This window comes from Nannobrachium achirus (assembly GCF_963921795.1).
Source record: "Nannobrachium achirus genome assembly, chromosome: 19".
Classification (NCBI taxonomy): domain Eukaryota; kingdom Metazoa; phylum Chordata; class Actinopteri; order Myctophiformes; family Myctophidae; genus Nannobrachium; species Nannobrachium achirus.
In genome coordinates this window covers 35,181,842-35,195,503 of record NC_137826.1, presented here as the reverse complement: position 1 = coordinate 35,195,503, position 13,662 = coordinate 35,181,842, and the positions used below count along the sequence as shown (strand labels likewise).

Sequence of the window (13,662 nt, the reverse complement as noted above, 5' to 3'; positions counted from 1 at the left end):
AGTTCCCCGCTTGGACACAGCATCAATCTTCTTAGTTCATCGCTACAAAAGGAAAACAGCCTCTGTCCACGCTATGGAGTCCCTGACTGTCATCTGTGTTTTCTATTCATTTAGTGGACGATCCAGGCGCGGGTTTCCCATGGAGAAGTTATACTCCAGACATGATGCTTCTTTGCCCTCCTGCATCAATATAGAATCAAACAGCCGGGATGTCATCATCGCCAACGTCGCATGTAGGCTACAGTAGAATCCAACTTCTTCTTGTAACATCACCAGTCAGACGTAAAATTGAAGAAATATAACGAAACATTGGTCTCAAACCAACGTTAAATATACGTGCGCACTCTCTCTTCTCTGGCCGGGTAGGAGCGAGAGCGCTCTGCGCGCTGAGGAGAGGATTTTAGAGGCAGCAGCAGCTGGATTATCAACAGCCCTGAACACCGCTCCTGATTAGAGAGGGGGGAGGAGGGGGGGCTGGAGTAATCTTCAGGTTAAGCAGAGATGCTACTGACCCGATCGCCAAATGAAGCCTGGGGTTCCGACTACTACTGACCAGACCGATTATATTCAGTGCTTCAAAGAATTGTCCAGTGGTGTAAAGTAACTAAGTACATTTACTCATGTAGGCCTACAATTGAGGCATTTTGTGCTTTAGTTGAGTATTTCCTATTTCTAATACTTTTACTTATATATTTTACTTAAATATTGTTTTTTTTTACTCTACTACAATTTGAAAACTTTAGTTAGTTTTTGTAGATTTTGATTATTATTACAAAACATACAGTCACCACCTTATATACCTACATTTTGGCCATTTGAAAATAGCAGATCTACTACAAGCTCAGCCTGTAGTTCTGCTATTTTCAAGCAATGTTTGAACATTTGAAAACTAGAAATGGGACATGACATTCTGCACAATGAGTAGCCTGCCTACTTATAATAAAGCGAGTGGAGGAAAGTGAGCCTACAGACTATGGATTTTGTTTTTGGAGCGGTGAAAGCGCTCCCAATAGACAGGTATGTCTGTGGGTGGGTGGGTGGCTGGGTATGTCTGTAGCCTGGCAATACCTTGAGTGGCCACACACAACACACAAGTTAAAGGAGGGGCGCTGTTGTGCAGGCACACACACACACAGCTTCTATGGCACTATTGTGCAGACTAGACACACACACACACACACACACACACACACACACACACACACACACACACACACACACACACACACACACACACACACACACGGTATAGCTGCTCAGATTCACCGCTCCACTTCGAACCGAGGTTTGATTTTTTTAATAGAAAATGAGCAAAGCCTCACCAATTTAGAGTTTGTTGGAGACTTGGGAGTCACAACGACTGGGTCCAATAGGCCTATGTCTTATAATACAAATGCCCCCGTAGTAGCAGCGGTTATAGCTATATAGCCTACTCTCTAGATTAGAATATCACTTTTCTTTTATAATGAATGTTGAACCCCGATCGATTAGCATACATGTAGTCATCAAGTGTACTCACCAAGTAGCCTAGGCCTATCACCAAATCTGACATTCGTTGTCAGGCTACTCCAAGGCTCCACCTGCTGGATGGGATTGTGCAGTGCACCCACTAGTGTCTCAGCAGTGTCATCAGAAAACAATCGATACCTAAATCACCAGTTTCAACATTTTAATCATAATACTTTCCATTTCAGCACTGAATAGAATGACACACACACACACACACACACACACACACACACACACACACACACACACACACACACACACACACACACACACACACACACACACACACACACACACACACACACACACAGAGAGAGAAAGTGGACAAATAGCCCACTGAAAAAAGGCAAGTTTAGAAAATTTATTTTCCATATGATATAGCAATAACATAAAAATAACAATAATACTCCACAGTTTTATGTACGAGCACAGTTTCAAAAGTACAAAGGGGAAAGACAAAGAGGTCTTTCCCCTCTTGCAATTGCAGATATACACTTGTGGTCAAAAGTATTGGCACCTTTGCATTTGTTTAAAAAAAAAATCTTCCAGAAACTTCAATGGCATTATAAAAACATATTTTGGCATCAACATTATGTACTTATTTGGTTTGCAGAGGAACACAACAAAAAACTGGAATAAATACAGGATCCTATAGCTCATTCTACACAGAAATAAAAATGGCCTGGACAATATTATTGACACCTTTTCCAAAAAAAAAAAAAAAAGGAGGGAAGTAATTGTCAGAGAGAAGATTGTATCCAAGCATGGACAATCTCAAGGCTCCAAGTCCATCTCCAGAGACCTTGATGTTTCTTCATGATGTGCGCAATTAAGACGATTAGGTTAATGACTAGTTCTAGTCTTTTTTGTCTAATGTATTTGTATTTATGTTCATAAAGTTAACATAAGAACATATAAATGCATTTGAAATCCAGGTCCAGGCCATTTTTTGAATTTCTGTGTGGAATGAGCTAGGATTCGGTATTTATTCCAGTTTTTTGTTGTGTTCCTCTGCAAACAAAAAATGTTGATGCCAAAATATGTTTTAATTTGCCAAGTTTCTGGAAGAAATATTGTGTTTTTTTTGGGGTTTTTTTTTAAAGCAAATGCAAGGGTGCCAATAATTTTGTCCACAACTGTATTGGTACAGTACCTCACAATCGCAAGAATGGGTCCTTTACTAAGTTACACCGAGGACCTGAGTTCCTCATCACCCTGTATGCTAAATCTAATCAAACTGTCACAAGAAAACTCAAAACAAGAGCATCCTATGTTACCCTCCCAGTTTCAAAACATCATGGGTCGAAATGACCAGAGTATCAGTACCATATAGATTATCTCATCAGTTAATAAGTGCAGGTTTGATACTGTACAGACTGTGCAGCAAGCAGAGATAACATTAACCGTGCTGCTGGGATAAGACGCTATAACACACCACCACCTAGTGGGCACACAGATAATTGGAGGAAAGTGGTAGAGACAGGAGGGAGAGGTGTAGAAAGACAGAAACAAGCATGAGATAGAGAAAGAAAAAGATGAAGAGACAGCTAGAGATATGGTCAGTAACAGGATTCTGTGTCAAGTAAACAGGACAGGTAAAGGGTGTCATTTAATTTGTGGGTTAAAGTGGTGTGTTGGGCTCAATAGGTCAAATTCAATTATCAAAAGCCCACTAAAAGAAAACTATGACCAACATTAGATTACACGTAATATGAAACAACTACATTTGAAAGGTTGGACTCAGTGTGGACAGCGCAGCTATAGAAATTCATTGAATCTTTGTTGTAAACCTGCTTCTGGCATCACATTCTTGTTCATTCTCCTCTTCAACAGGGGTGATCTTTAATACTGGACAGTTCAATGTGCTGTAAACAGAAAGTCAGAAGGGTATTGAAATAAAAATAGGTATACGCTTTTATCTATTGCCTAAACATCAATTGGAATTAATATGCTGGCAGACATGAGTGAGCTTCAAAACATTGCTTTTTATATTTACAAAATGTGTCCTATAGCGCTGTTGGACTCCCAACCCCACAGATACACCAGTGTGCATCTGATATAAGTTAGAAACAGTAAAAGCACAATAAAGCTAATTAGAGGTACTATATTTTATACAGCAGTCTTAAGCCAAAATCCCCTGAAAAGAGTAAATTCATTAACACACAGCCCTTGAGTGTTAAGATACAAATACAGTTTCTGAGTCAAAGAGAAAAATAACACTCACATTCCTGTGTTCAAAAAATATACTTTTTTGGCAAGAAGTTCAGTGGTGTGTGTGTGTGTGTGTGTGTGTGTGTGTGTGTGTGTGTGTGTGTGTGTGTATTAATAGTCTCTGTGCCTCTGCCTTACATATACACATACCTACTTGCATGTGCATGCGCACTTGCGCAGGGCCTATTCGTACATAGCTGTGTATACAGTACAGGTTCACAGGCGTGGCTGTGCCTCAGTGTGTGAGCATTTCTGTACGAATAAAGGACTCTCGTTCCCTTATAGTTCGGTTCAAGCAGCTTGGGACGAGGAGAAACTCCAGAGGAAAGAAGAAACATTTCTTTCTTTCCTCCACTGGACGTTTCCAACGCCTCAGGATTGTCAGACCACGGGTGACGGCGGTGGGAAATGAAGAGTGGATCGTTGAAAGGGGAGGATTGTTCAACGCTTTACACCATCTGTACGTGTCATGTTGAACAAAGTACTGTTTTGTAAAGCTTGAACAAATACAGATCCCGGTCTCTCCCTGTCACCTTCTGATGATATTTTAAAACCATTGTTTAAACCAGTGTTCCAAACCAGAGTGTCCTCCCAGCCAATGTGTCCAGCCTAGGTCTGGTCCGACATAGTCTCCCCCACCGTCCCTCAAAACACATCGTTGTTACACCCGTTGGCGTAGTCATCCCGTCGCACCCAGATGACGTCACAGTCCCGGTCAGCGGCCCCTTCCGCCGCACACTGCTTTAGGGGAGTGAGCTTCAGAGAGGGTGCTGTGCAGAGAGAGAGGGGGACGCGAGGACACAGTTGGGAGTCGTCCCCGCGCTCCGGAGAAAGTGCGGGGTCTGACTCCCCCCTGTGGCTCCCTGCCATCCTGTTGTGTTTGACCTCGTTACCCCTCTCCGTTTTCATCCCTCCATGCTGGTCAGGGCTCGTTCCCTCCCCGTTCCACAGGTCCAGTCCCTCCATTCTCCCCTCCAGGTTGACGGGTTCTGCGGATGCGGCACGGACAGACTTGCAGTACTCGTCGTCGTCGCTCAAAATGTCAGTTTCCTTCACAGGGCTCACTTCCATTCCCACGCTCCGGTCGTCATATCGACCCAAGTCGAACTGCTCCTCTACCCAGCGGTCCGTGTCCTCTCCTTGAGGCTTGTGGGATTGGAGCACGGAATGATGGGACGATGGCGCTGAGTGGGTGGAAAGGCTGGACGTGTGCTGGGATTGCGAGGCGGAGTGGTCGGAGTTGTTGTTGCCGTGGAAGACTAGGTCAGTGTCAATGGTGAAGCGATTCCTCACCAGTTTCCTACGTCCTAGCGTCCGAGATGGAGCCAACACTAAACAGGCAGAACACAGTGGGGGTGGAATTAAGACAAAGACAAAAACAAATGGTTAAATTACATTTTGTATTAGCATCTCTGTACTTTTACAGTGCATTACACAGAGAGCTGTTAGTATTTCCAAGTCAAGTCTCAACATACATTTCGCAAATTAAGCCCAACCCCAGTCCAAATATCAATTCTCTAGTCTCCCACTCTGCCAACCCCTTAATGATCTTGCTTTCAATTATTATGTCAAGTCAATTGTCAAGTTGCTACTATTTTCTTAGGTCCAACTCGAACCTCAAATCTGCTCTGAATATATGCAGGGAGTATCAAGTGCAGTGGTTATTAACCAGATATGGAGATAACCAACACATCCCTCCATATATGGAGATAACCGACGAATCTCACTAAGTCTGACCTCACAAGCCCCATATTTGGACACGAACAACATATAACTCCATATATAGAGACATAGCTGCTGACATCAGTATGACATCACACTGCTGACATCAGTATGACATCACACCGTACACAAATGACCCTTATATAAGACCGGCATTATCTACCGACAGATTAGATGCAAGCAGGATCTCGACTCTGACACAACTCATCGGCTCATAAGCTGGTTCTCCCTCCATATATGGAGATAACCGACGAATCTCACTAAGTCTGACCTCACAAGCCCCATATTTGGACACGAACAACATATAACTCCATATATAGAGACATAGCTGCTGACATCAGTATGACATCACACTGCTGACATCAGTATGACATCACACCGTACACAAATGACCCTGACGGCACACACCAAGCAGTGTGATGTCATACTGATGCGGAGATATGAGCAGGGCAAAGGTGTGACGTGTGACGTGTGACCGACGGACGGACGGACGGACGGACGGAGGAGGTTTTGATACTAAACTGCAACCTCACGGTCGCAACAACATACAGTTTTTCTACTCTACCATTTACAGTAGATAAATGCTTTTACAGTAGCTTGTGTCAACAGTACGTCGCTGATTCCCTGAATAGAATGAAAGCCAACAGTACTGTGAGGTACCATGACCGGACTTGAAAAGCACTGATCTAGCTCAAACACTGCCATGTTGTGGTAAGTAAATAAAGATTTGGCATAACATAGTAAATGCTGAAGAATTACACATTAACTGTGTAAACAAAAATGTATAGATCTCGTATCTCCTATTGTCCATCACAAAAGTGTCACCTTACAGCTACTGTGCTATATCTGACCTGCTCTGTTCAGGGCGGGCCGTGCTCCTTTGAGGGCACACAGGCGTTTGCCCCCGAAGGGGACGTACTGCTGACTGGGGGGCAGAGACTCTGTCTTCAGCAGCTGTCGACGTTGCTTTTCCCTCAGGATGGAGTGGACCGCCTTCAGAAAGTCTTTTTTACTGTCTGGTGAGCTGCAAACAGAATACACACACATTCATTAATAATAATATAGCCACAACGATGCAGCCCCATCGAGTAAGGGCATGGCAAACCACCATCCCGTTGTCAAAACACAGTTAATTGGACATGCCTGACAAATCTAGACACCAAAGATAACAAAGAAATGTAACTTTGGACATCTCTGCAGATTCTTCAGCTGATTACAAATTTAGCATAATTTGCAAACTTGCAGTGAATAACCTAGCTTGCATGGAGTAGCATTCCTGACAATTATTGAGGTTAATAATCTTTCCGTGTGTTGAAAGGCAGGCATGTTTTCTCGACACGTAAAATCAGCTTGAAAATAATACATTAAAATAAATATTGGTGGTTATGAAATAAGACAACCACCAACAAAACTAAAGAGTCATGGGAATTCACAGCATTGCATAATGCATGCTGTATTATTCATCAATAGCAGCGTTACATAATACATCATAAATTCAGATTATAACTTCCAATGCTTTGATCTATCTAGAGTCATACAGAGTTCACAGTAAAATCCTCAGTGTTAATTTAACTCTCAGTTCATTCGTACATTCAGAGTTAAAATAACGCTCAGGATTTTAGAGTATATTGAAGTAATGGGGGACATGAGTCTACAAAACAGTGTACAAATCATATTAATAGGTACCTGCAGCACAGCTGAAAGATCCTCTCTGGTCTCCCCTCTGACTCGGACCTAGTATGAACTATCTCACACATCGCTGTACCGTCTGTGTCTGAGAAAGAACCAGAGACAGATAGGGAGAAAATTAAATAGGTGGCCTTCATTCATTGAAGGGATCTTCACTCGATACATCAGTTAATGTAATTTAACAATAATAAAGTCGTGGTGGTTTCAGGTCCACAGGGGATTGAACATGAGACTGCATGCAGTACTACTAATACATATTTATCCATTTGGATTATAACAGTATAAATGTTTTATTCCAGCCTTTTTGCAGTAGGAGCGAGATCATTTAGCGACCTACAACCGGGTCGCGACGTGGTCGGTAGTTTTCAGCGACCGGGTCGCTAAATCGAGCGACCGGGTCGCTAAATTGAGCGACCGGGTCGCTAAATCACCGACCGCGCCGCTAAATCGACCGACCCGGTCGCTAAATCTACCGACCTGCCTGCAGTTTTAGGTCGGTAGATTTAGCGACCCGGTTGGTACATCTAGTGACCCGGTCGGAAGATTTTGCGCCCCAGTCGGTCGATTTAGCGACCCGGTCGCTCGCTTTAGCGGCGCGGTCGGTGATTTAGCGACGCGGTCGGTGATTTAGCGACCCGGTCAGGAGGTTGCGTGGCAGGTTAGCCTAACTGAGGTAGATTTAGCGACCCGGTCGGTGTTTTAGCGTCCCGGTCGGTGGTTTTAGCGTCCCGGTCGGTGGTTCTAGCGTCCCGGTCGGTGGTTTTACCGTCCCAGTCGGTCGATTTAGCGACCCAGGCGCTGAAAACTACCGACCACGTCGCGACCCGGTTGTAGGTCGCTAAATGATCTCGCCCTCTCTCCCTTTTTGGAAACACTTTCTATGTACATTATAATCTGCTTATAAGACCATTACAGTTATAATCATTTAATAATTGCAGGTCACTCTCTGCTCTCTGGCAATATTTATGCCATAATTGTATTGTAATTGCACTGTAGTTGAGCGTGATTTATACTTAGTTGTGCGGCGGTGAAAATAGCAGATATTTGTTTGCGATACGCTGTGATGTGTCGCACAAGCAATAAATCAAGTATTATAGAGACGTACTTGCGAGGGTGCGAACTTGGAGAGAGTCTGTTGAAATCATGTGACGGAACCGGAAGGGGTCCTTGTCCTCACCAACTGATACACGATGAGAGCCACCCTGGAACACAGAAGGTTTGGAATAAAGACTTGTTAACATGTAAAAACAGCTTTGTTTCAAATACCTTCCTAACCCCTCACTCTTGACTTTTTATTATTATTTATTGATTGTAGATTTTGCTATATTTTACTTTTCATTCTAGATCCAATATAACTCAAATATAAGTTGTTACTGATCAGCATGCACATGCTACGGTAAAGGGCTGTCCATACTGTCTCCGACCACCAAACTTATCGTCGGAAAGGTCCAGTTCAACTATAAAATTAGGTCACTCGCAACTTCTGAAAACCATTCCCCCGAATTAGAGTTCGGAAAGTCAGAACTTTCCAATGAAATGTTTGGTGGTCGGAGATAGTATGGACAGACCTTGGGTCGATGTCAACATTAACCAACAGGGGGAGAAAGAGAGCAACCGTAGATGGCATTAGATTCTTCTGTGATTGGGTTCTCTTTGGAACTGCTCTCTCTGTGTTACTGCCTCTCTTCCACAAACTTGACCTAGTGTGTCCATAATGGATAGCATTGGGCTTAATTTTCCAGTGGCCTTAATGTGTCTGTCCACAATGGTAATCCAATTTAAGAAAGTAAGCCTGATACAGCCTGGGGCCTCCAGAAAGCCAGTTAAAGATATGAATATATGCTTCATAAACAGCGAACACAGGAGGAGAGCAGCACTTACGATTTTCTTCCTTTGCTTGGAGCACTCTTTGTACACAAAGACAACAGCCGTTTTGAACACTGGAAAATAAAAAAGGGGGGAGAGTGGAGAGATGAAGAATGCATTCATTCACCACCAGATACTGTACATAAAAAGCAACCTGCAGCACCACTGGCTGCAGCACAGCTTAAGGCAGTGCATTGACACGAGCTTTTAGCTTTTCATCTTCACTTTTGAGGAAAACAGCCTGAAGCCTGTGACAAAAGTCACCAGCACAAATGGGTCTGTGCCACATTAAAGGCAAATACAGAGCAGTGAGTTTTTCCTATTATCACACTGTCAGGGAATGTGCTCATATGTACAATATTTATTGCTTGAGAGTGTCTGTAGAATAAAGAAGGTTATGCACTTAAGGCCCTGGTGATCGTGATGAAGTGGAGAGGTCCTTCAAAGTGGAAATATGCAATGCTGTGCTTCGCATGAAAAGCATGAAAATAAAATGATTGTTCCTTTCAGCAGGTTTATTTCTGTCCCATCTAGGAAATGCGCAAAAGTCACAGTCTCTGCAATTATGTGGCATCAATCGTCATGATGGATGGTTTACAATTTCACACCATGAAAGAGCTGCACAATGGCCCATTCTACTCAATCACATTTCTTTCCCATCTTCATTTCCTTTTCAATGGAACCTAAAAGAACTATTTTGTTGTTTCTAGATTTGGAAATAAATAAATCATGCTGAATAAAATTATGTCCTGGAGAAATGGGAGGACACAGACAACCCCTACCTTCTCACTCATTGTAAACTGTATTGGCCAAATACCCTAAAATATAAACAAACAAGCTATGGGGAATATTTATCTTTGTCTATGGACTGACCCTTGACTAAATGGTTAATACATTATGCAAACATGATATATTTCTCATCATATTTGTTTATCTCCAATGAGCATAAAAACTTTGCCTCACTGTAAACATAGTCAGATCAGATACAACCTTTACAAAGCCATATCTCAGAATCAAACCTTTGAAAATTCAACATGTTGGAAATGTTTTGACGAGATCACCTTTTGTTTGTTAGACAAATAAAGTAATTACACTGGACTTTAACCCATTTAGACCTGAGGCTGATTCTAAAAAAAAGCCTTCTAAAACACAAACTATGGATTCTGAAAACCTTCAAATTCTTATTCAAAAAATGTTAAATGAATGACATTGCTGTATAGCAAATACTAATGAGACACAGAGGTAGCATCCGGTTTGTAAAACAACTTATAGGTGGCACCAGATCTATTCAAGCAAAGTCCTACCAAAAGCAGCCAACTCTGTGTCCTTTTTGCTCTTGGCTAAGGATTGTGGAGGGTTGATCCACACCACAGTAGCATGCAGCAACAGGTCCCCCATGGAAAGGTCAGCCACCTGGGAAACAGAAAGTTAATGGAGCAGCAATGACAGGAACACTTCCTGGTTACACCTTGGCTGGTTGCTCAGACAGACTCAAACTAACAAGTAGGTCGCGAGTAGCTTATTGTCGCTATCAGTCGGTAACACGCGGGAGTCTGTCCCCGTTACAATGCGCTAGACCCCTGGGCGATGGATTGCTGAGGTGGAGCGCCACACCTACCATCAGCTCCCAGTACTTGCCACACGACTTACCAAGCCGTGCTACTCATATGCTGAGTTGGCGGTGCCCGGAATCGAACCGATGACCTTGCGGTACAAAGGCGAGAGCTCTACCGACTGAGCTACCCGGGCACTTAAACTAGAATGCAATTCATACCTTCTTTTCTCCTGTCTGCTCATTGATGAGCTGGTCGAATACTGCTCCATACTCCTCATGAAGCTTCTGCATGTCATTGATGTGGCTTGCCACCTTGTTCATGGCCTTCATGGCAACTGCATGAGACAGAGCAATGCAGGCTGAGACATGTACAATTCATAACAATGTGGGCAATTAACAACACTTAATCCAGAGGGATTTACCAGTGAATAAGCAGGTAGATGTTTAGATATTTAAACGATTTGCTCAAGGATACAGGGGCTTTCATGTAACCCCAAGAACACAACTGGGTATTCCAGATTGTTACTTGAAAGAATATATTGACTGAACAAGTCTCAACATACAAATAGCTGGGTTTTCTCCTCGAAAATCTGTTTTAACAAACGACAGGCGGACAAACGTACACATTTCGCACATGCATTGTAAGATATTAAGGGTTTTATGAAGGAATAAGTATGTTCATAATGAATTCATTATGAAAGGAATTACACCATAAAAGCAAGCACATATGGAAGTTCCGAGGAGGTATTTGCTCACCATCCAGATGGTAGTGTTCCTCACTGTCAGGGTCAGTGAGAGAGTAGAGCTCCTTCAGTAACAGTGGGTATTTCAGTACCCTCTGGATGGGTTTGATCAGGTAAGACTCCAGAGTGGACGAGTGCTGCTGCCGGGGGTTTCTCTCTGCCAGGAAAGCCTTGAAGTCTGGGTCCGTTTTAGCTGGAGGAAAGCAAACACAAACAACAAAAGAGATGATACTATGAGAGAGTGCACGTGGAATTCATTCTCAGTGTCATTCTAAACCCTTTTTTATACCTAAGGTTCCATCTTTACACTCTCAGAGCTAACCTAACACTGAAGAGTTTGCTGTGGTGGTCTTCCAAAAAGTGACGAGTGATTTGACTGAAGGCTGAAATTAAAAGGTAGTGTAAGTTGTATTTGTTGGTAAAATGTGTTGGGGGGTTAAAAAGTTAAAGCTCTATATTCTGATAGTAATAACTGCCATTTATAGTGTTTGTTCAGTAACAGGGGTGTTCCTGTCTCTTCAGCTCTTTAATAAACTGAAAATACATTTTCAGATGGGTTGCGGATCAGGAGATTTATTGATTGAAGAATTTATTAGAAGTTTTGCAATAGAAAAAAGTACAGTTTCATGACAGTACAAATCACTGGTACAAGGTCAACTAAAAGGAGATCCTAGAAAGCCGAGGCTTATTTCCACAGGAACCACACTTTAAGTATCTCATATAACATTGAAAGACAGACGGATAGAGAGAGTACCCATTTATCAGCTTCAGTTTTACAGTGTTCCAGTTCTAATGTTGTCTTCTCAATTCTGTGTCGGCACTTTGAATTTCACTTGTTTATTAATTAGTATCCCAGTATATCAGAAGTCTATCAGCTATTTAACACATATGGTGCCAACCCCGAGTTTCCCGAGTTTGTATTGGTACTAGTGCTGTGCCAACCCCGAGTTTCCCCGAGTTTGGGCCGTTTTTGAAAAAAAAATAAAATAAAAAAATTCAAAAAGATTTTTTTCAAATTTTTTTTTTGGACCTCCAGAAATGTATTAGGCATGATCGCGATCGCGAAATTGCATGTTTAACCCCCATACCAACCCATTCTTTCAAACGTGGCAGCCATGTTTGTTTACATCTGAAGAAAACATAATGGCTGATAAATCATGAATGCCTGAACGGATTTCCAAGCGGATTTTTTTGTTTGAAAGCTGTGAACAGCATCTACACACGTGGTGCATCATCTAGGCATGGGCGTGCACTTTTTACACGCTTGCACAATTACATGGAAGTCTATGGTAACCATGGCAACGCGAGACATTGAAGAGAAAAAATCATAGCAACATAGTGGTTAACTCCTATATTAACAAAAAATATCACTTTTTCACTAGCACCTTTAAGTTTCACTAGCACCTTTAAGTTACTGTAAGGAAGACTCTAGATTGTTGCAGGTGCAAAGAAGGTGCATGCGTGTGTGCGTGTTTGAGTGATTGCGTGTGTGTGTTGTTTGTCTATACCTTTAGCCAGGACCTTGGGGACTTTGGTATGGCTGGCGCAGAAGGCGCTGTAGATTTTAAAACGATCGGCATAGTAGAGGAATGAACCACCCAAGGAGAACAGCACTTTCTGTGGAAAATGCAAACAATGTAAACATTCAGATCCATATTTATCATGTAACAAACAAAACATTGGGTCCATATTAATCAACTGAAAAAGCCATTGCCAAGACATTGCTTATAAATAGATTTTCACATAGAATGATACATGTTGTCTGTACATGAAACAGACAGATCTTCATATAATTGGTTTTCACTCTGATGCTCATGATAATATGGTACTATTTTTGTCTACTCTGTGCCTCAGAGGTCGACTGTGGACAATTCAGAAAACCGCCTCCCAGTAACATCATCGTTTCAAGATTTAAAATTATATATTTTTTTATTAACGTGAGAACAATGGCTTCCATTATAGCATGCTAACTTTACTTTACTAATAGAAACCCTGCAGTTGCTATTAGCATTATACCCCATCAATGATGTCACTGGTAGGCGTGAGTCTGAACTGTCCACAGCCCTCCTCTGAGACACAGACCAAGTAGACAAAAATGGTACCATTTTATCATGAGCATTAATCAGGACCAATTAAATGAAGTCAAGGATGAAAATGGGTGAAGCTGTCCTTTAAAGAAACCTTGGAAAGAAACCTCTCAAATCTCAATAGTTGTGGGCTCGCCTATAAGGCGAGCACACTTTAGATGTTGTCATTAAGTGTGCCTATGCATAGCATGGGCAGACTTATTGTTATCGCTCATATTTATTTACTTAAGTCTGTCCATACTTTTCCCCAAAGTTTGGCACGCTACTCCTCCCACAGTTT

At 42.3% G+C, this 13,662-nt stretch overlaps 1 protein-coding gene across 1 annotated transcript in view; it reads right to left on the bottom strand.

Moving 5' to 3' along the window:
* Positions 1-1,942: 1,942 nt before the first annotated feature.
* Positions 1,943-13,662, bottom strand: part of LOC308304308 (rho guanine nucleotide exchange factor TIAM1-like) — a gene marked incomplete at its 5' end in the record, with an annotated part of 73,414 nt that continues 61,694 nt past the window's right edge. The window contains 9 exons of the mRNA XM_080748886.1: positions 1,943-5,051; positions 6,294-6,466; positions 7,129-7,216; positions 8,237-8,333; positions 9,013-9,071; positions 10,302-10,410; positions 10,772-10,887; positions 11,309-11,488; positions 12,804-12,912. Of these exons, the coding sequence (XP_080605012.1) occupies positions 4,366-5,051; positions 6,294-6,466; positions 7,129-7,216; positions 8,237-8,333; positions 9,013-9,071; positions 10,302-10,410; positions 10,772-10,887; positions 11,309-11,488; positions 12,804-12,912 (1,617 nt within the window). The 3' untranslated portion in view covers positions 1,943-4,365. The remainder of the gene's footprint in view (positions 5,052-6,293; positions 6,467-7,128; positions 7,217-8,236; positions 8,334-9,012; positions 9,072-10,301; positions 10,411-10,771; positions 10,888-11,308; positions 11,489-12,803; positions 12,913-13,662) is intronic.